Source organism: Pristiophorus japonicus, unplaced genomic scaffold, assembly GCF_044704955.1.
Source record: "Pristiophorus japonicus isolate sPriJap1 unplaced genomic scaffold, sPriJap1.hap1 HAP1_SCAFFOLD_394, whole genome shotgun sequence".
Lineage (NCBI taxonomy): Eukaryota > Metazoa > Chordata > Chondrichthyes > Pristiophoridae > Pristiophorus > Pristiophorus japonicus.
This window is the reverse complement of record NW_027253805.1, coordinates 561,067-584,563: the sequence shown is the minus strand read 5'-3', so window position 1 is coordinate 584,563 and position 23,497 is coordinate 561,067. Positions and strand designations below refer to the sequence as shown.

Below are 23,497 nucleotides of genomic sequence, written 5' to 3'. Positions count from 1 at the left end.
TGGTAGCCAATTTATGCACTGCAAAATCCAGCAGATGAAATAATAACACGATAATTTTATTTCGTGATATTCGCTGAGGTGTAAATATTGATCAGGACATCGGGGGGAACTCTCTTGCTCTTCCTCCGATAATGTCATGGGATATTTTATGTCAAATGGAGAGGGCAGACGGGTGTTCAGTGTAACGGACGATCCGAAAGATGGCACCTCCGACAGTGCAGCATTGCCTCAGTATTGCACTGGTGTGCCGCAGTAGATTATGTGCTCTAGACTCTGCAGTAGGACTTAGACGCACAATCATATGATCCAGTGCCCTGCCACTGAGCCAAGATTGACGCCTTGAAGTATGATTCACCCAGAGGTCTCCGGGAACGTACAGGCTGCGCTTCAATTGGACACATAGTTACCTTGATCTACCCGGCGGCTTTATTCAACACTCAAATCAATGCCGACCATTAGCCCTTCTCCTGATAACTATCGTAGTTCAGATAGATTTGCTAAAAAATGCAACATTTCGAATCACCACTTTATTTTTTTACTGTTAAGTACTTAGAAGATGACGCAACATTCCTTCAACTGAATTGTGCGAAAAATGAACGTTTCCTCCAACTTCTGCTAACCAAATGACTCATCTTGAAAGGGGCGTTAGAAACCAAGAGACCATTATCGCAAGTCAATTAGAAAGGCACGGATTAGTCAAAGAGAGCTAGCATGGATTTGTTAAGGGAAGGTCATGTCTGGCGAACTTGATTGAATTTTTCAGGACATTACAAGGAGGGTCGATGAGGGCAGCGAGTTTTTTTGGTGGAATCTACGTAGATTTTAGCAGGGTTTTTGACAAGGTCCCACAGTTGCCACGACCGATCGTGGCAACTGGGCTCCAACATTGGTTCAGTGGCAGGAAGCAAAGGGTAATGGTCGACGTGTGTTTGTGCGATAGGAAGGCTGTTCCCAGTGGGGTTTGGCAGCGCTCGCTATTAGGTCTCTTGCTTTTTGTGGTATATATATCCATCATATATTTCGCATTACAGGCCAAGCCTACACCCAATGTGTTAGGTAGGGAGCAACTGAACAGTGAAAGTGGACCACAACTTTGGTTAATTTTATCTTATCCACTTGTCTTTCGTCACCGGAGCTAGTATTAACTAAACATTGCAAGATAATCAGTACATTTGGGATCGACATAAGTGCATTACACAATCGGGCACCACGGATGTAATTTTAACTTTACATGCCTGACGGGAAACTCTCAGAATCGGGTGGAACATTGGTTTTACAGCCCGTCCAATATTACTCACTACCAAAGTAAAATACTGTGGATGCTGAAAATCTGGAAAAGAAATAAAGGAGCAACCAGGTTTCAGGTCTATGATCTTCCATTAGCACTGCCGGGTGGGTGTCCCACTCGATCTCAGAGGAGGGTAAAGTTATTAATAGCGACAACATCATTGATGGCATGGGTTTGCAGTTTCAGTGCCTGTTTTCTAATTCCTGCAACTGACACAGTTCTCTTTAGTTATTTCAAGTTTTTTTTTTCGGTGACAAGGAGTGCTGATTCATGTGCAGAAGTCACCCAATATTCGCTAAAGGCTTCTGCTCGCCACATTTCATAACAGTCATGGGGGCTGCAGGATTGTGGCATCACCTCAGGAGGATGACGATGCGGTGGAGGACTGGGATGAACAGGTTGAGGAGGAAGAGGTCAGGGAGGAGAGGACGAGGGAGAGGAGGATGAGGGGGAAGAGGAACAGGAGGGAGGGCGGAGGCAGCGAGTCATTCACCCTTCTAGGTGGGCTGTCCATGACTGGCTCATCAGACTCCGATTCACATGAATGAAAACCCAGATCCCTGTAGCTCACCACATTCCCATTATACAATCCCTGTCTCATGTCATATCACAGCGTTCTACTGGACGCAAAGATGAAATGAGAGAGATCAAAAAATATTCCAAACACACAATAAAAGTATCTATGCAGATACAGCAAGTAATTAGGAAGGCAAATGGCTTTATTGCAAGTATACAATTTGGGAAGTTTTGCTACAACTGTATTGGTGAGACCACACCTGGAGCACTGCGTACAATTTTGGTCTCCTTATTTAAGGCTGGTTATATTTGTATTGGAGGCAGTTCAGTTCACTAGGTTGATTCCTGAGATGAAGGGGTTGTCTTATGAAGAAAGGGTGAGCAGGTTGGGCCTATACTCATTGGAGTTTAGAAGAATGAGAAAATATATTATTTAAACCTATACGATTCTGAGAGGACTGGACAGGGTAGATACAGAGTGGATGTTTCTCCTTGTGGGGGGGGGGATCTAGAACTAGGAGACAGAGTTTCAGAATAAGGGGTCGCACATTTAAAATGGAGATGAGGAGGAATTTCTTCTCTCAGAGGGTTGTGAATCTTTGGAATTCTCTACCCTAGCGACCTGTTGAGGCTGGGTCATTAAATATATTTAAGGCAGAGATAGACAGATTTTTGAAAGATAGGGGAGTGGGCAGGGAAGTGAAGAACATAAGAACTTAAGGAATACGAGCAGGTGTAGGCAATTTGGGCCCTCGAGCCTGCTCCGTCATTCAATAAAATAATGGTTGATCTGAGCCTGGCCTCAACATCACTTTCCAGCCCGCTCCCCGTAACCCTTGAGTCCCTTGTCATTCAAAAATATGTCTATATCAATCTTAAATATATTCAACGACCCAGCCTTCACAGCTCCCTGTGGTAGAGAATTCCAAAGATTCACAACCCTCTGAGAGAAGAAATTCCTCCTCAGTTCTGTCTCAACTGGGCGACCCTTTATTCTGAAACTATACCCTCTAGTTCTAGATTTCCCCATAAGAGGAAACTTCTTCTCTGCATCTACCCTGTCGAGCCCCCTCAGAATCTTATATGTTTCAATAAGATCACTGCTCATTCTTCCAATCAGTTGGGGCCAAGTTCAGATCAGCCATGATGTTATTAAATGGCGGAGCAGGCTCGAGGGGCCAAATGGCCGACTCTTGCTCCTATTTCTTATGTTCTTATCATGAATGCAATCATTATAATGAGGAGTGAGGACGAAGTCAGCATTTATCCTCGACGATGTTCAACAGTATCTGCTTAGCCATTTTCAGTCTATACACTGGCCATTTCTTGGCATTAGCGCATCTCTAGCCCAACAAGTCTAATTTCATCACTCTAATCCTTGCCCTGCAGACCTACGTCAAAACGTGAAAATAAATTAAAAAACGAACGACCATTCAACTAGGATCAGAATAGAGGAGGTGGAGAAAAATGAACGGCACACGAAAATAACCTGGAATATAATTAAAAGAAAACCAGGAGCAATTTAGGCTTCTGAGATTATCTCTACAACGGAGGTTGAGAAGAAATATAATGAGCCAAAAATTGCGGTCGGATGCCTGCAACCGAAATTACCTGGTGGTCCCGGAGGAATGAACACTTGTGCTTCGAGGCCTAGATGCCCAGACCAGCGCAAAGGCCCACGTATTGCAGGTGCATATGCACATCCTGGGATCACATGGGCCTGGACCACCAATCACAATGTAGTATTCACATTCATAGAAATGGGAGCTCTGAGCTCCGAACTCCTATTGCTATCAATGAGAGTACCCCTACAATCAAATAAAACACACACATGTTTTGTTAAACATTTCACTTTTAAAAACATTAATATAAATTGCATTAAATGAATGCTACTGCATGAATGTGGCACTTCAGTATCACACCTCAGGCCAAGTATCTGAAATGTACTTTTACAGATTAAGCATTTGGGCTCAACGGGGTTCTAATACGCTGGATACAAATTTCACAAGTCATAAAGAAGAGCGACCAATGGCGCATCTTCGAGTTTGCAAAAAGAATAACCTTCAACAAACATTAATGTCATTCCAAGCCGTGGCCAAAGTATTTTCCTCCTGAGCAAAATGAGAGATTTCCATAAGAAGCAAGCGTGCATTCATTCAGTACGTTGCTGCTTACTAACCAAATATATTTCAGGAATCGATAAGTATTAACAACATTTTTTTCAGCGAGAGTTCAATTTGTTACGATGAACCTATACAAAACACTGTTTCGGCCACAACTGGAGTAATGTGCCCAATTCTGGGCACCTCAATTTAGGAAGGATTTGAAGGCTTTAAGAGAGGACGGAGAAAAGGTTTACAAGAATGGTTCCAGGGATGAGGGACGTCACTTACGTGGATAGACTGGAAAAGCTGGGGTAGTTCTCCTTGGAGCAGAGAAGGTTGAGAAGAGGTTTGATCAAGGTCTTCAAAATTATGAGGGGTCTGGAGAGGGTAGGTAGAGAGAAACTGTTCCCATTGGCGGAAAGATCGAGAACCTGAGGACACAGATTTAAGGTGATTGGCTGAAGAATGAGGGAACACTTTTTAATGCAGTGAGTGATTCAATCTGGAATGCACCGCCTGAAAGGGGGTGGAGATAGATTCAATCGTGGCTTTCAGAGGGGAATTAGAAATCTACCTGAAATAAATAAAAATTGCAGGACTACAGGGAAAGGTCGGGGAGTGGGACTAGGTGAAGTGCTTTTTAGAGAGCCGGCATGGGCTCGACAGACCGCATGGCTTCCTTTTGTGCTGTAACGATTCTACGAGTCTTGTTTGTCTTACCGCTTGAGTGTGTGATGAATGGTCAACGTGAATCGACGTCCGTTCTAACATCCGTATTGCCTTTCAGATATATTGCTGGCTGAACTTGAGATAACGACGGGGAGTGATTATGGAGGTAACCCAGATCACTCAGCTCTAACTGATTATGACCTCCTGTCAGCAGTTTCAACCCAAGAGCCAGTGCATTCTAAAGACTTGAATCCGCAGGCCTGTGGTGGTGGTCCTGGGGCATCATCCTCGGCACGATTAGAGGTAAGAAGCATCTTATCCTTATTGTAACAAAAATATTACATGGAATAGAGAGGGTTGGTTGTTAGTCAGAAATTCCCCTACATTGCACGACATTTCAGACTTGCTTTGACAAAAAAAATAGACTTGGAAGAATGTTGTCACTGCATTCTTTGCTTCCAAAGAATAATGATTACATTTGTTTAGAACATAACATAAGGAGCAGGAGTAGGCCATTTGGCCTGCTCTGCCATTTAATAAGATCATGGCTGATCTGATCATGGACACAGATCCACTTCCCTGCCCGCTCCCCATAACCCTTTATCCCTCTATCGCTCAAAACTTTGTCTATCTCCGCCTTAAGTTTTTTCAATGACGCAACCTCCACAGCTCTCTGGGGCAGAGAATTCCATAGATTGTAAAACACTCTGAGAGAAGAAATTCCTCCTCATCTCAATTTTAAATGGGCGGCCCCTTACTCTGAGACTATGCCCCCTAGTTTTAGTGTCCCCTACCGGTGGTAATATCCTCTCTGCATCCACCTTGTTGAGCCCCCTCATTATCTCATGTGTTTCGATAAGATCGCCTCTCATTCTTCTGAACTCCAATGAGTATAGGCCCAACCTACTCAACTTTTCTTCATAAGTCAACCTCCTCATCTCTGGAATCAACCTAGTGAACCTTCTCTGAACAGCCACTCATGCAAATATATCCTTCCTTAAATACGGAGACCAAAACTGGACGCAGTACTCCAGGTGTGGCCTCACCAATACCCTGTACAGTTGTAGCAGGACTTCTCTGCTTTTATACTCTATCCCCCTTGCAATAAAGGCCAGTACTGCAGCACGTTGCAATTTTTCTCCCTTTAAATAATAATTTGATTTTCTATCTTTTCTGCCAAAGTGGATAAACTCACATTTTCTCACATTATACTTCATCTGCCAAATTTTTGTCCACTCGCGTAGCCTGTCTACATCCCTTTGCAGATTTCAAGTCTCTTCTGTAAGGTGTTAAGGAGCAAAAATAAATGATTGCTATTGATTGGAACTGATTGCTTCCATAGAAATACCAGAGAAAAATAGATCAGAGGAACATCATCGCAGCCAAATCACCCTCCAAGTCAAACAAGATCCTGACTTGAACCAAACGGGCCTGTTTAATCATTTTGGCTGGATGCACCTCCTAGCATTCCCTATCTCAAACAACCCTGGAAGCATCATGAACACAAGCAATGTAACAATTGGAGGAGAAGGGCCGTGCCCATCTTTTCAGGGAACAACCCACGTTCCAACTGCATCCCAAAACATATTAAACTAATAAAAGGGGGTGTAGGGAGCAAGAATGATGAAAAATGGTAAATTTGAACAAACCATCTGATGGTCCACGGCTATGATATTGCGTTCAATTTTGGCCCCCACATTTATTGCAATGAATGAGGATATATAGTGTAAATTTAGAAGCATGTTCTCCCGGATGGGAATCTATAGCTATGTGGAGGGATTTACGATGCGGGTCTAGAGTCAAGTGGAGCCACCAGATATTCAATATAAATTTGTTTAACACACCTGTAAATTACTTTGATTTTTTTTAGCGAAATGTTTTCGATCTGAAACGTTAACTTTGTCTCTCTCTCCATCGATTCGGTCTGATATGCTGAGCGTTTCCATGACTTTCGGATTTTATCAAGGATTTTAATAGAGTAGAATAGGAAAATAAAACGATTCATTCTATTCAGGGTAACATTAGGACAGTGAGGAGAAAGATAAAGAAAGAAAGTTGGATATATATTTGAAGTAGAGGAGAACATAGGATTATGAAGAACATGCAGGCAGTGACATTCCTTTTGGATTTTTCCAGCAATGATCCGGCACAGGTAGGATGTACTGAATGATCGCTCTCTGTGCTCAACTTCTAGAGCTCTGTGCCAGAACTAAGGGATATTCTTTCTTTCTTTCCTGTCATATTTTTCTGCCTATTTCCATAATGTCATTAGAAGAGGGAACCGCGATTCCGTGAGCTATTTGGGAGATTTAATAGATCTAAATCAGCTCTGAAAGTTTACTCCATGCTTCACTTGTCTGCATATAACGTGAACGTGTGGTGCCATCCTTGGCCTGGCAGTGACGTTCTTTTTTCTGAGCTAGAAAGTTGTGGGTTCAAGAACCATTCCAGAGACAGCAGCCCATAATCTTGGTTGATTTTCCAGTGCCGTACTGAGGGAGTTCTGCACTGTCCGATGTGCTATCTTCCTGATGCAATCTTAAATAAAGGTATGCATGTACTCTCAGGTGGATGTTGAAATATTCTGCAGCACTGCTCGAGGAAGAGCAGGAGGAGTTGCCCAGTGTCCCAGCCTGCATTTAGCTCTGAACCAAAATCTATAAAACAGATTATCTGGCTATTTACCTGACTGCTAAATGTTAGATCTTGTGCAAATTAGCTTCTGTGTTTTACTGTTCTATAAGGATGACCAAGGGGTAGATTTTGAAATTGCTGTCCAAAAATAAAGAGGAATAAAAATTGGGTGGTCCCTCTGCAATATCTGTTTTACACCCGGGTGGCAACTTTAAGTTCCAGCCCCAATATTTCTTTGGCTCTGAAACGTTCTGGGACTTTCTGATGATGTAACAAAGGCTGCCACAATACAAATTATTATCTCCTCATGTGTTGTCTAGTCTGATGTATTGCTATGTGCACACGTGAATACCTTTTCTGCAAATTTTGTATTTCCAGTTCCAGCCAGTCTATATATCACGTGTCAATGGTGCTGCGGCCACAAGTCATAAAGGAGATGAATCTAATGAATACGGTCCAGTTTACAGGTGAGCTGGGGTAATTTAGGAAGGGAAAAAGAGATGAAAAAGTTTAGCCTTAGATTGTCAATGAAACTCTGCTAGTACACCATTCTTCCTATTGTTACCTAGTTTGTAGTCCACCGTTATCATGATCTCACAGTAAAAGTATCAATGCCACAAAATAAATAGGAGCAGGAGTAGGCCATTTGGCCCCTCGAGCCTGCTCCACCATTCAATAAGATCATGGCTGATCTGATCATGGACTCAGGTCCACTTCCCTGCCCGCTCCCCATAACCCTTTACTCCCTTCACGCTCAAAAATCTATCTACCTCCACCTTAAATATATTCAATGACCCAGCCTCCACGGCTCACTGGGGAAGAGAATTCCACAGATTTACATTCCTCTCAGAAAATAAATTTCTCCTAATTTCAGTTTTAAATGGGCGACCCCTTATTCTGAGACTCTGTCCCCTATGAATGGAAATATCCTCTCTGCATCCACCTTCTCGAGTCCCCTCATTAAATTATATGTTTCAATAAGATCACCTCTCCTTCTTCTGAACTCCAATGTGTAGAGGTCCAACCTAGTCAACCCCCAGATCTCCGGAATCAACCTAGTGAACCTTCTCTGAATATTCTCCAAGGCAAGTATATCCTTCCTTAAATACGGAGACCAAAGCTTTCCGCAGTATTCCAGGTGTGGTCTTACCAACACTCTGTACAGTGTAAATCTTCAGGCTCTCTGAGGCCTTCACATCCTTCCTAATGTTGCGGTGCCCAGAATTGGACACAATACTCCAGTTGAGCTCGAACCAATGTTTTGTAAAGGTTCATCATAACATCTTTGCTTTTGTACTCTATGCCTCTATTTATAAAGCTCAGGATTCCGTCTGTTTTTTGTGACCACTTTCTCCACATGCCCTTCCAACTTCAAAGGTTTGTGCACAAACACACCAGGTCTCTGTTTTCTTGCAACGCCTTAAAAATTGTATCATTTATCATGCTTTGTCTCTCCTCATTCTTCCTACTAAAATGTATCACCTCACATGTTGCTGCATTGAATTTCATCGGGCACGTGTCCTGTCCTTTTCACGAGTCTGTATATGTCCTCTGGAAGTCTAACACCTTCTTTCTTACTATTGACTGCACTTCCCAGTTTCGTGGCATCTTTAAATGTCGAAATTAAGACCTGTATCCACAGGCCCATTAATGTATTTTAAAAACAGCAGTGTTCACAGTACTGAACCTTGGAGAACTCCGTGGCATACCTCCTTCCAGTCGGAACAACAACCATTCACCACAACTCTCAGTTTTCTATCCCTTACCCAATTGTACATCCATGCTGCTTTTATCCCCATTTATTCCCTGGGCTTCAATTTTGTCAACAAGCCTAACATGCGATAGTTTATTAAACGCCTTTTGAAACTGCACTTCCCACATCCAGCAGCCTGCTCTAAGGAAAGGGACATTCGGCCAGTTTCTTGCTCACGATTGCTATCCAGACTGTCCTGCTCGGAAGTGCATCAGTGGGCCCCGAGCTCAGACCTCTCACCCCAAGAGGACCATATTTGACCGCAGCGCACAGCTTTGGGAGCTCCATTGACACCAGGGGTAGAGTATCCCGGGCCGAAGGAACCCCGCACCGGCCCGCTTCGATCCCAGGTCGAAAGGACCCCTGCATCAATCCGCTTCTACCCCGGGTCCAAAGGACCCCGGGGCCCGCTGGCTGTTCTGGGCCCACCAGCTCCTCCGAGGTCTGCCGGGGCCCGCCGACTCTTCTGGGGCCCGCCGACACTTCGGGGCCTGCTGACTCTTCGAGGCCAGCCGGCTCTTCGGGGCCCGCCGGTACCTGCTGACACTTTCATCCGGGGCCCGCCGGCTCTTCTGGGCCCGCTGGCCCTCCGGCCACAAGGAAGACGCTGGAGTGGAGTGTTCCGGCAGTACTGTGAATCATTCTGTCCCGGGCCGGCGCTCAACCAGCCGAAGGGACTCAATTTTTAAACATTTAATCAACTTTTAAACTTCTTAAACAATTCGGGAAAACTTTTACATTTTTTTTATCAACTTGGAGAACTTTTTTCTATAACTTTTAATCCACTCTCAATCTATTCATTAAACCTTCAATCAGCCTGTGTAACTTAAAAAAAAATAATTTGGAAATATTTTTAAACTCTTAAAATTTTAAAACAACCTAGAAACCTTTGGGGAAATGTTTAACCTTGGAAGAAACTTTCCAAAACATCGGGCAGCTGACCTTCCCAATGCCTGCCCCCCCCCCCCCCCCAACTAAGCCTTGGGTCATCTACCATCAATGGCGCTGCTCAGCACCGAGCTTGCAGCCAACACTTCACTGTAGGCAATTAGGCTTGTACAACAGTGCCTGGTCTCCAGTCGTCTTAGACCCCCTTACCACTGGACTAATACCTTTCTCAGCTAAGCCTGTGCGGTTGCCTGTGTGCAGCGCCCCCCTCCTCCCCCGCCACCCCCCACGTTAAAAAAACTGACGCACAGGCATCTTCCATTTCGCTAATATGACGCTTGGGACCTGGAAAGTCAGGACTCTCATGGACAATTCCAACAGCAACTGGCTAGAACACCACACCGCCACAGTTGCCCGGGAACTTAGACGCTTTGACATCGACATTGCCACCGTAAGCGAGATCCGGCGAGCAGGGAAGGCCAGCTCAAGGAACATGATGGAGGTTACATCTTTTTCTGGAAAGGAAAACCAGAGGAAGAACGCCGCCTTCATGGAGTCAGCTTCGCCGTCAAACATGAACTGGTCGACCCCCTCAAAGACTCCCACTGCGGCGTTAATGAATGCCTCATGATTCTTTGCCTTACCCTATCCTGGAACCAATGCACCACAGTCATCAGTGCATATGGCCAAATACTCGATGCAACGGATGAAGCTAAAGAGGGTTTTTATTCCAATCTCGTGACATCCCTGTCCCGCATCCCCACGGGGGACAAATTGATCTTCCTAGGTGACATTAATGCCAGGGTCGGCAAAGACATAGACCTCTGGGGAGGCGTGATTGGCAGAGAGGGGGTAGGGAAACCCAATTCCAGCAGTACACTACTCTTGACAAAATGACTAGAACACGAACTCCTCATCACCAACACCTGTTCCACCAGAGGGACAAATACAAGGCATCGTGGTAACACCCTCGCTCCAAACACTGGCACCTGCTGGACTACATCATCACCCGAGCCAAGGATCACAAGAATGTACGCATCACCTGTGCTATGACAGGAGCTGATGACGACTGGACAGACCACCGCCTAATCCGATCCATCATCAATATAAACATAGCCCCAAAGCAGAGGGGACAGCAGAAGCAGTTCCGCAAAAAAGTTAATGCTGGGGCACTTAAAGATCCAGCTAAAGGAGCCCTATACAGTCAGCGCCTCACAGCTAATCTGGCGTACCTTGATGACTCCGAGATGTTGAATGTCCACAGCGCTTGGTCTGCCCTCCAGGCCTCCATAACCAGTGCCTGTGAAGAGACACTTGGTCCCTCAACCAGAAAACACCAGGACTGGTTTGATGAAAATGATCAGGAGATCCAAGAACGAATAGATTGTAAGCACAGAGCATTATTGAGCCTCAAGAAACAACCCAACTCGCGAGCTGCAAAGCAACCTTAAGATGACTCAAGGCTGAGTTCCAATAAAAAAGCACGGGACCTAAAGAACAGGTGGTCGATGGAGAAAACACAGGAGATACAACAACTGGCCGACAGCCACGATATGTGAGGATTCTTCTCTGCGGTCAAGGCCACCTATGGTCCAAACATCCAAGGCCCCACCCCAATCCTGGCCAAGAATGGGGACACACTCATCAAGCACACCGAGGCTGTCAGGGCCCGCTGGAAGGAGCACTTTGAAGATCTCCTGAATCGAGACTCTGCCTTTGACTCGAGTGTTCTCGACTCAATCCCGCAGTATGCTACACGCCACCACCTCAGTGAGACCCCAACACTGCACGAGGTAGGCAAAGTCATAAAACAGCTCAAGAACAACATGGCTACGGGTGCGGATGGAATTCTTGCTGAGGCGTTAAAGTATAGTGAAGAGGCGCTGTTGGCGCGGATACATGACCTCATCTCTCTCATCTGGAGGGAGGAGAGCATGCCGGGAAATCTCAGAGATGCAGTGATCATGACCATCTTTAAAAATGGGGAACAAGTCCGATTGCGGCAACTACAGGGGAATCTCCCTGCTATGAGCCACTGGGACAGTTGTCACAAGAGTTCTCCTCAATCGCCTTCTCCCTGTGGCCGAGGAGCTGCTCCCGGAGTCACAGTGCGGATTTCGTCCCCGACGAGGCACAATGGACATGGTCTTTGCAGTGCCACAGCTGCAGGAAAAATGCAGGAAGCAGCGTCAGGCCTTTTGGACCTTACAAAGGCCTCTGACCCTGTCAACCGTGAGGGCTTATGGACCGTTACCTCCATTTTGGATGTCCCCAAACGTTTGTCAACATCCTTCACCTGCTGCACGACGACATGCAGGCTGTGATCCTTATCAATGGATCCATCACAGACCCAATCCACATCCGGACCAGGATCAAACAGGACTGTGTCATCGCTCCAACCCTCTTCTCAATCTTCCTCGCTGCCATGCTCCATCTCACAGTCAACAAGCTCCCCGCTGGAGGGAAACTTAACTACAGAACCAGTGTGAAGCTGTTTGAACTATGCCACGTCCAGGCCAGATCCAAGATCACCCCAAACTCTGTCGTTGAGCTGCAATACACGGACGACGCCTGCGTCTGCGCACATTCGGAGACTGAACTCCAGGATATAGTTGATGTATTCACCGAGGCATATGAAAGCATGGGCCTTATGCTTAACATCCATAAGACAAGGGTCCTCCACCAGCCTGTCTCCACCGCACAGCACCGCCCTCCAATCATCAAGATTCATGGCGCGGCCCTCGACGAGGTGGACCACTTCCCACACCTCGGGAGACTTTTATCAACAAAGGCAGAAATTGATACGGAGATTCAACATCACCTCCATTGCGCCAGTGCAGCCTTTGGCCACCTGATGAAAAGAGCGTTCAAGGACCAGGCCCTCAAATCCACCACCAAGCTCATGGTCTACAGGGCTGTAGTAATACCCGCCCTCCTGTATGGATCAGAATCATTGACCACGTACATAAGACACCTCAAGTCTTTGGAGATATATCACCAACGATGTCTCCGCAAGATCCTGCAAATCCCCTGGGAGGACAGGCGCACACTTGATCAGCTTCACTGGGCAGGCCACATAGTTCGCATATCAGACACGAGGCTACCTAAACAATTGCTCTGTGCGGAGCTCCTTCATGGCAAATGACTAAAGGTGGGCAACGGAAACGTTACAAGGACACCCTCAAAGTCTCCCTGGTGAAGTGTGACATCATCACTGACACCTGGGAGTGCCTGGCCAAAGACCGCCCTAAGTGGAGAAAATGCGTCCGGGAGGGCGTTGAGCTCTTCAAATCTCAATGCCGTGAGTGTGAAGAGGTCAGACGCAGGCAGCGGAAGGAGCGTGTGGCAAACCAGTACCACCACGTCCCCTTCCCCCGACGAATGTCTGTCCCACCTGTGACAGGGTCTGTGATTCTCTCATTGAACAGTTCTGCCACCAAAGGACTCACGTTTGGAGTGGAAGCAAGTCTTCCTCGATTCGGAGGGACTGCCTATGATGATGCCCATATCCACTCCTCTCTGTTGCCTCATGAAAAAACTGAATCAAGTTAGGCAAACACAATTTCTCCTTAACAAATCCGTGCAGTCTCTCCTTTACAATGCTTGTACAAGTAGCCGTTTATTTTCTGCCGGATTATTGTTTGCGACAGATTCCCCACCACCAATGTTGAACTGACTGGCCAGTAATTGCCAGGTTTATCCTTTCCCGATTTTTGAACAAGGGTGTACAATTTGCAATCCTTCTGTCCTTTGCACTAACGTTGCTGGAGGATTGGAAGATTGTGGCCAGTACCTCTGCGATTTTTACCCTTACTTCCATCAACGTCCCAGCAATCATCCCACTTTTAGCAGTCAAAATAACTGAATATCAGGCGCTGTGTATAACTAGCGTCCGATCTGGTGCCGCCCGTTTTACGCCACCACTCGAGACGAATTTCTAGGACAAATTTTTTACTGAAGCTTAACAGGAACCACTGAGATGCTAGACACAAAGAATGTACATACTAGATAGCTAGATACTTACCTAGATATTTATCTCAGTTGCCTCAGGTTCTGCGGCTCTACTCTTTCCTGCGCTACACCGAATTTCTACATTTGTCCTTCCTCAAGATAGGAGACCAAAACTGTACACAATACTCCAGGTGTGGCCTCACCAAGGTCTTGTACAACTGTAGTTACACCTCCCTGCCCCTGTACTCAAATCCCCTCGCTATGAAGGCCAACATGCCATTTGCTTTCTTAACCACCTACTGTACCTGCATGCCAACCTTCAATGACTGATGTATCATGACACCCAGGTCTCGTTGCACCTCCCCTTTTCCTAATCTGTCACCATTCAGATAATAGTCTGTCTCTCTGTTTTTACCACCAAAGTGGATAACCTCACATTTATCCACATTATACTTCATCTGCCATTCATTTTCCCACTCACCTAACCTATACAAGTCACTCTGCAGCCTAATAGCATCCTCCTCGCAGCTCACACTGCCACCCAACTTAGTGTCATCCGCACATTTGGAGATACTACATTTAATCCCCTCGTCTAAATCATTAATGTACAGTGTAAACAGCCGGGGCCCCAGCACAGAACCTTGCGGTACCCCACTAGTCACTGCCTGCCATTCTGAAAAGTCCCCATTTACTCCTACTCTTTGCTTCCTGTCTGCCAACCAGTTCTCAATCCACGTCAGCACACTACCCCCAATCCCATGTGCTTTAACTTTGCACATTAATCTCTTGTGTGGGACCTTGTCGAAAGCCTTCTGAAAGTCCAAATACACCACATCAACTGGTTCTCCCTTGTCCACTCTACTGGAAACATCCTCAAAAATTCCAGAAGATTTGTCAAGCATGATTTCCCTTTCACAAATCCATGCTGACTTGGACCTATCATGTCACCTCTTTCCAAACGCGCTGCTATGACATCCTTAATAATTGATTCCATCATTTTACCCACTCCCGATGTCAGGCTGACCGGTCTATAATTCCCTGTTTTCTCTCTCCCTCCCTGATGGAGCATGTGGAACCAGGGGGCAGGTAGCAGAGTGGATAGCAAGCAGGCTACACAACGAAAATGAAGAGTATTTGTTAAGAGTTGCTACACAGACTGGCAAAAGCTGTGACGAGGTGTTTCACATGGATGAGTGCTGGAACGACAACTGCTTACAATTTACATTAATGATGAGGACTCGGGAATCAGAAGTACAATTTCTAAATTTTCGTTCGACAACAAATTAGGGACAGGGATGTAGTTAATACAAAGGAAATGTATGCACTTATCGGGGAGACCAAAACTAGAGCCCATATTTCCAAGATCGTAAATAATAAATCCAACAGGGAATTCAGGGGAAAGTTATTTACACTTAGAAGGTGGAACACGCTACCACACGGAATAGTTCTCATAAATAGCATAAGTCCGGTAAATTGTGACATGAATAAACTTCATCTTTTTCGCTCATTTCATGTCACCTTTCTTTCAGTAAGATTCAAGAGCATCCTCACAATACCCAGGACAACGTACTGTTTAGTCCAACGTCAGCGGTCAAACAGCTGGAGGATATTATGGCCAATCTCGATGGCGTAAGTCACCTGACAGACAAGAGACGTTAAACATAATTGATTGATAATATGTCTGGAGATTATGGAGTTAATTTTAAATTTGAGCGACAGTTTAGTCGGCATCGAATTGACCTGTCATTGTACTTCAATACTTCAGTGGAAAGTAAAATGGGTAAAACACGAGTCCATACCTTACGGCTGCCGCAGGACTAAATTTTGCACTTATCAGCCGAGACAATGTGTGTGTATATTCTGCGTTAAACCTTCCACACTCAAACTTGTCCAAACTCCAATCCACATTTGTCTTACGAATTCATATTTTCCCAGCTTTGCTTAAAACACGAATTGCATTCCTTTAATAACTGTGAATCAGAATGGAAGCAATGCCATCCCTATATCACAACAATAGTCTTCATACATGGTACTGATAACGGGCGTTCCCCATCGCGTATGTTGGCACCATTCCTTCAACGGGTTCCATTCCTTCTATCAGACTGACAGGCGCAGATACTTTATTCACGACTTGCAAAATCACAAATTCGAATAATATAATGGACCTGAAATTCTGGTTGGAGGATTCCCGCACCCGCATGCCTCTGAACCGCAAGTAAAATCTGCACTTACCTGATGTACCCCGCACTGGCTGATCCGATCATGGACTCAGGACCACCTCCCTGCCTGCTCCCCATAACCCCTGAGTAAAATTATGAGTAAAATTAAACCCAAAGGTGGCGAGTTATATGACAGGGGCCGATGCGTTATGGTTGGTTCTGCGCTGCATTGCCCGTACAAAGGGCTACGGATCCCAGGGGTGCATGCAAGTCCCTGGGATCACGCGGGCCACCTCAACCAATCATAAAGGGGGATTCCCATTATGCTTATGGGGATTCCATTTACGTACGGAATCACCATAAACATAATAGGAATATCCTAAAAATACATTTTCACACAACCTATAAAAAATAAATAATAATCTGTTTAATATTAATTAAATACAATTTAATTAAACATTTTAAAGAAAAATTATTTTTTTTGAAAAATAAATGTAAACATTTTTCAAGGGGCTAAAAGTAATGTAAAATCATTTCAAAGGTTTTGTGTCTGGTTAAATCATTTTTTAGAAAATTATCTTCAAATTTATTGAAAAGCTGACTCTGGCAAAAGAAGTTCTTACGCCTGCTTTTTCCAGGCGTAAGGATTGTGTGGGCATTTGTCGGGTGAATATTCCAACTCTCCACCAGTGAATGTCGGTTTCCTGCAGCTTCCTGCATTCTATCAAGCTGAAAATTGACAGATCGCCAGCTCGGGGTTTTAACGCATCACATGCGTAAGCCCGGAAACTGCGGGGCACTTCCGAACACGTGCGTAGACTATGCATGTGCCGTCATTCACCTGTTGCACATTTGCTGGTTTACCTACATTGGCTCCCGTCAAAGAACTCTTCGCGAGCACAGATCGATTAGCACCTAGCCAGGCTTAAGATAATGTTGGAAATCCACGCGGGTCAGGCAGCATCTGTGGAAAGAGAAACAGAGTTAACGTTTCAGGTCGATGACCCTGCGTCAGAACTGTAACAGATTTTTAAGGAAGTGCTGGGGCCCTGAAATGTGGAGGTGGGGTGGGATTGGACAGAACAAAGGTGAAGGTCTGTCATAGGCCCCAGACAACCTGAACCAATGTTTGGGGGGGGGGGTGGTTGATATTCAGCTTGCATGGCAGCGCATAACCAACTGTAACGCATCGCTTCCCGTCATATAACTCGCCACCATTTAGTTTAATTTTACTCATAATTTTACTCGGGGGTTATGGGGAGTGGGCAGGGAGGTGGACCTGAGTCCATGATCGGACCAGCCATGATTGTATTGAATGGTGGAGCAGGCTCGAGGGGCCATATGGCCTACTCCTGTTCCTAGTACTTATGTTCTTATGTTCTTATAACAACAGGCCGATCCAATAATAGCTCTATTACCCAAAACGACGAATCTCTATCCCAGGTACCTTTAACCTAGTTATGGGCGACTCTTTAGAATAAATCATTCCAACGCGCATGCTTTTGATTGACTGCAATTGTCATGAGATGCAGTATATTCATGAGTCCATTCAGCATTTATATTTTAATTTCACGTTTAAAAGAAACGTCGTGCTTTAAGAGTGAAACACAATCATTCAACAAACCGGTTATTGAGCCCGGGGCCTAGGTGTACCAGTCCAACACTCCGACATGAGAAGTATCCCTTTCAGTGCTTCAGGATAACCTGGCTGTTTTCCACCTCAGGCCCTCGGCCTCACCGAGCTTGCGCAGACCTCACCAGATCCGACCCCCGAAGCAGCTGCGCAGGAAACGGAGAGCTCGCTGGACAACATGCTGGGAACCTTGGAATCAGACCTACACCGACTTGGAGTCAACACCGACGCTAAGGGGGTCTGCAGTTCGTGCAAGAAACGCATCGTTGGGACAGTAAGTAAGACAACACTGTGCTCTTCGCGAGTATGGGTCGATTAGCACCTAGCCAGGCTTAAGATGATGTTGGAAATCTCAGCGGGCCAGGCAGCATCTGTGGAGGGAGAAACAGAGTTAACGTTTCGGGTCGATGACCCTTCGTCAGAACTGGCAATAGTTCGAAATGTAATAGATGCTTAAGGAAGTGCTGGGGCTCTGAAAGGGAGAGGTGGTGGTGGTGCGGGGGGCGGGGGTGGAGGTGGGAGAGAGGGGGTGGGGCGGGGGATGGGGTTGGTGAAAAAAATAAAGGTCTGTGATAGGGTGGAAGGCGGAAGAAATTTGAGAGACAAAGTGGTTGATGGGCCGAATTGAGATGGTAATAGCACAAGGTAGGAAACAAAAGATGAGTCTAGATAGGGTGTGAATGGCGGGATAATTACCAGATGCTATGGGAAACAGAGAAACAAAATAAAAAAATAAAAAAGGGGGAGTTTCAGATTGCACCATCCGCGGTTCTTTGCTTTTGTTTCAAGATGATGTTGCCTGTGTTGCATTAACATTGGCTCGTACGGAGAATTTCACATAGAAACATAGAAACATAGAAAATAGGTGCAGGAGCAGGCCATGTTAAAATCGCCATTCACGGTTTGAGGTACATTTACAACAAAAGATCTGATTTGTAAATAGTAAGTTGTTGACTTTGCTTACACACTTAAAAAGTAAGAATTGTAGATGATATCCTCATCCCGATTGTGTGCAGAGAAACAGGAGCTGTGACTTCAATGGAAATAAAAATCGGGAGAAATGTAATACATATTTCCGATTCGCTGTCACCCATTTTGCACTACTGCACCGTCAAAATGAACATAGTTTCCATATGTATGACGCTCAGACTACCTTTACACAATGTTCCTAATGCCTCCAGCGCTGTCAGACTGCTTGACCTAACATCCAGTCCTCGATGAACGCCAATTTCCTCCATTAAATATAGAAACATAGAAACATAGAAAATAGGTGCAGGAGTAGGCCATTCAGCCCTTCTAGCCTGCACCGCCATTCAATGAGTTCATGGCTGAACATGCAACTTCAGTACCCCCTTCCTGCTTTCTCGCCATACCTGAGAAAAAAAACATTCCGAAGTGCTTCACAGAAGCATAGCAAGACAAAACTTGACACTGTACCTCAGAAGGCGCTATTGGGAGGGGTAACTAAAAGCCTGGTGAAAAGGGTGGTTTTTAAGGAGAGCCAGCATCAATGATGACGAGATAGCGGTGCTCAGAGAGAGATTTACACAGTGAAAAGCATAGCCCGCTGAAGGCAAGCCCGCCATTGCAACGAGTGAGGGATGCACAAGCGGACAAAGTTGGAGGAACAAAGAATTCTCAGGGGGTTGTGGGACTGGTGGAGCTTATAATAATAGGGTGGGAGGACGCCATGGAGGGAATTTAATATAAGGAGGAGAATGTTATATCTGAGCCGTTTTTTGGACGGAAACCAGTGCAGGTCAACTAGCAAATTGGCAACAGGTGAATGGGACTTGCTGCGAGTTAGGATACAGGCAGCAGAGTCATGGATGAGTTGAATCTTCAGAACGGTGTAGAATGGCAAGCTGGTGGGAGAGCAATTGGAATAGTCAAGTTCAGATAGGAGAAAGGCACGGGTAAGAATATCAGCAGCAGTTAGGATGAGACAGTGGGGCAAGATGTTTGCTGCTACAGAGCCGGTCTTTTTGCTGGAGAGGATATAGGGTTGGAAGATGAGCTTGGGGTCAAATAGCACACCGAAGTTGCAAACAATCGGCCTCAACCTGAGAGATTGTCCTTGGAGGGAGATGTAATTGGTGACAAAGATATGGAGTTGCTGACGTGGTCCAAAGACGATGAAGCGGCAGCTGACATTTAAAGCAGAAAAGTGTGAAGTGATGCATTTTGGTAGAAAGAATGAGGAGAGGACATGTCAACTAAAGGGTACAATCGTAAAGGGGGTTCACGAACAGAGAGACCTGGGTGTGTGCACGCATAAATCATTGAAGGGGAAGGTTGAGAAAGCAATTAAAAAGACTTACGGAATGCTGGGTTTCATACATAGAGGTTTTGAGTACAAAAGTGTGGAAATTATAATGAACCTGGATAAAACACTCTTTTGGCCCCAACTGGAGTATTGAGTACAATTCTGGATACCACACGTTAGGAAGGATGTGAAGGCCTTAAAGAAGGTGCAGAAAAGATTTACGAGAGAAATTCCAGGGATGAGGGACTTCAGTTAGGTGGATAGACTGGAGAAGCTGGGGTTGTTCTCCTTGGAGCAGAGAAGGTTAAGAAGAGAATTTATAGAGGTGTTCTAAATCATGAGGGGTCTGGACAGAGCAGATACAGAGAAACTGTTCCCATTGGCGGAAGTGTCGAGAACAAGAGGACACAGATTTAAGGTGATTAGCAAAAGGACCCAAAGGCGACATAAGAAAAAAACGCTTTTATGCAGCGACTGTTTAAGATCTGGAACGCACTGCCTGAAATTGTGATGGAGGCAGACTCAATCTTATCTTTCAAAAGACAGTTGGATAATTATCCGAAGGAAAATGAATTGCAGGGCTAAGGGAATGGGTAGGTGAGTGGGACTAGCTGAGAGTCGGCAAGGGCTCGTCGGGCTGGATGGCCTTCTTCCGTGCAGTACCCATTCTGTGATTCTATAACGGCGTTGGACACAAGACTCCCAAAGCAAGCGCTCTACTCGGAACTCCTACACGGCATGCAGAAACGTTACAGGAACACCCTCAAAGCCTCGCTGATAAAGTGCAACATCCTCACCGACACCTGGGAGTCCCTGGCCATAGACCGCCCTAAGTGGAGGAATTGCATCCGAGAGGGTGCTGAGCACCTCGCGTCTCATCGCCGAGAGCGTGCAGAAATCAAGCGCAGGCAGCGGAAAGAGTGTGCGGCAAACCTGTCCTACCCTCCCTTCCCCTCATCGACTATCTGTCTCACCTGTGACAGAGACTGTAATTCCCGTATTGGACTGTACAGTCACCTGAGAACACACTTTTAGAGTGGAAGCAAGTCTTCCTCGATTTCGACGGACTGCCTATGATGATGATGATGGTTTTCCAAATATTTAATGGAGGAATTTGGCGTTCATCGAGGACCGGATGTAAGATAAGCAATCTGACTTTGTGTGATAGTGTAAAATGGGTGACAGCGAATCGGATACTGCTTTACATTTCTCCCGATTTTTATTTCCATTTAAGTCATAGCTCCGGTTTCTCTACACACATTCAGGGTGATGGGCCAGATTTTCCCTGAACTTCATTTAAGTAAAAGTAAAGTCAAGGGGTACAATCGTCCCCACCGGATTATCCTCTGGGAAACGTATCCCCAGACTTGTATACTGAAGGAGCGATTGCTCACCGACCTTGCCTATTAAAGCTGAAACCTTGTCTTTGGGAATTTTCAGATTGTCACGGCGATGGGTTTGACCTGGCATCCAGAGCACTTTGTCTGTGCTCACTGCAAGGAAGAAATCGGATTGAAAGGGTTCTGCGAACGGGATGGTCGGGCGTATTGTCAAAAGGATTACCACAACCTCTTTGCCCCACGCTGTGGCTACTGCAGCGGTGCTATTACAGATGTAAGTTCGACAGAAACCAAATTAGAATTGTCATCTCAGTGTGCATTAAGAATATTTAACGATGTCGGTTCCTTAAGGAATCCAAACCATTGTTTATGCATGTTTGGAAGGCTGGTAAAATAGTACAGTTCTCACAATATCTAGCATACATTTCCATTGTAGGAATAAAGAACTGGGGGGTAAATTAGACATGGATGGTGTCCAAAGACTGGCGGTATGGGGTTTTTCGCCCATTATATGCCCGGCGCAATACTCAGTTCCATCGATTTTAATATAATTTAATATCGGGCGTGTTGTACAATGGTTGGAAAATGCGATTCCGCCTGTGTTGCATTTCTCTCTTCCCAAATCTGATTTCAAACAGTAGCATTTATATAGCATCGTTCATGGCTCCAGGCAGTGTCAAAGCAATTCACACCCAATAAATTACTCGTGAAGTGTAGTTACTGTTTGATGCATAGCTTTCGATAGCACCTGAATATTTTACGGCTTAGAAATTTGTCTCGGGAAGTGGCGCCAAATGGGCGTCTGTCCATTATAGGCAGCGCCTGATATTCGATTCCATGCAGTCAATACCGCCCATATTATGCCACCGCCAGAGATGCATTTCTGGGCCTTAACCTCTTCTTTCGATATTCCAGGACTATCCTTCGAGATCTTCTGATTTGTTTTATTCATACCGATTCTAAGGAGCAAATATATACATTTTCATAGCCGTTTAATGTGCAAGAGATTAATGTGCAAAGTTAAAGCACATGGGATTGGAGGTAGTGTGCTGACGTGGATTGAGAACTGGTTGTCAGACAGGAAGCGAAGAGTAGGAGTAAATGGGTACCTTTCAGAATGGCAGGCAGTGACTAGTGGGGTACTGCAAGGTTCTTTGCTGGGGCCCCAGCTGTTTACACTGTACATTAATGATTTAGACGAGGGGATTAAATGTAGTATCTCCAAATTTGCGGATGACACTAAGTTGGGTGGCAGTGTGAGCTGCGAGGAGGATGCTATGAGGCTGCAGAGTGACTTGGATAGGTTAGGTGAGTGGGCAAATTAATGTGGATAAATGTGAGGTTATCCACTTTGGTGGTAAAAACAGAGAGACAGACTATTATCTGAATGGTGACAGATTAGGAAAAGGGAAGGTGCAACGAGACCTGGGTGTCATGGTACATCAATCATTGAAGGTTGGCATGCAGGTACAGCAGGCGGTTAAGAAAGCAAATGGCACGTTGGCCTTCATAGCGAGGGGATTTGAGTACAGGGGCAGGGAGGTGTAACTACAGTTGTACAGGGCCTTGGTGAGGCCACACCTGGAGTATTGTGTACAGTTTTGGTCTCCTAACTTGAGGAAGGACATTCTTGCTATTGAGGGAGTGCAGCGAAGGTTCACCAGACTGATTCCCGGGATGGTGGGACTGACCTATCAAGAAAGATTGGATCAACTGGGCTTGTATTCACTGGAGTTCAGAAAAATGAGAGGGGACCTCATAGAAACGTCTAAAATTCTGACGGGTTTAGACAGGTTAGATGCAGGAAGAATGTTCCCAATGTTGGGGAAGTCTAGAACCGGGGGTCACAGTCTAAGGATAAGGGGTAAGCCATTTAGGACCGAGATGAGGAGAAACTTCTTCACCCAGAGAGTGGTGAACCTGTGGAATTCTCTACCACAGAAAGTAGTTGAGGCCAATTCACTAAATATATTCAAAAGGGAGTTAGATGAAGTCCTTACTACTCGGGGCATCAAGGGGTATGGCGAGAAAGCAGGAAGGGGGTACTGAAGTTTCATGTTCAGCCATGAACTCCTTGAATGGCGGTGCAGGCTAGAAGGGATGAATGGCCTGCTCCTGCACCTATTTTCTATGTTTCTATGTTTAGACCCCATTTTGTGACATCGAGATTCATTTAATGGTCTCCCCCTATTTATTATTATTACGCGAATCTCAGATCGGTGGGATTTATTTCGGCCTTCAGTACGTTCTGCCTCCCGCAATCTTATGTGATCTAAACAGGGAACTGAATTGAGC

At 45.4% G+C, this 23,497-nt stretch overlaps 1 protein-coding gene across 2 annotated transcripts in view; it reads left to right on the top strand.

Moving 5' to 3' along the window:
- The window catches only part of LOC139250583 (leupaxin-like), a 42,342-nt gene that overhangs the window by 6,291 nt on the left and 12,554 nt on the right, over positions 1-23,497 (top strand). Inside the window, exons 1-6 of one of the 2 annotated variants that reach the window (XM_070872981.1) lie at positions 3,384-3,493; positions 4,697-4,881; positions 7,591-7,679; positions 15,334-15,433; positions 17,688-17,870; positions 21,303-21,476. In XM_070872981.1, the coding sequence (XP_070729082.1) occupies positions 3,433-3,493; positions 4,697-4,881; positions 7,591-7,679; positions 15,334-15,433; positions 17,688-17,870; positions 21,303-21,476 (792 nt within the window). In that variant the 5' untranslated portion in view covers positions 3,384-3,432. Of the gene's footprint in view, positions 1-3,383; positions 3,494-4,696; positions 4,882-7,590; positions 7,680-15,333; positions 15,434-17,687; positions 17,871-21,302; positions 21,477-23,497 lie in introns of those variants that run through there. The other variant, XM_070872982.1, reaches the window with a different exon arrangement.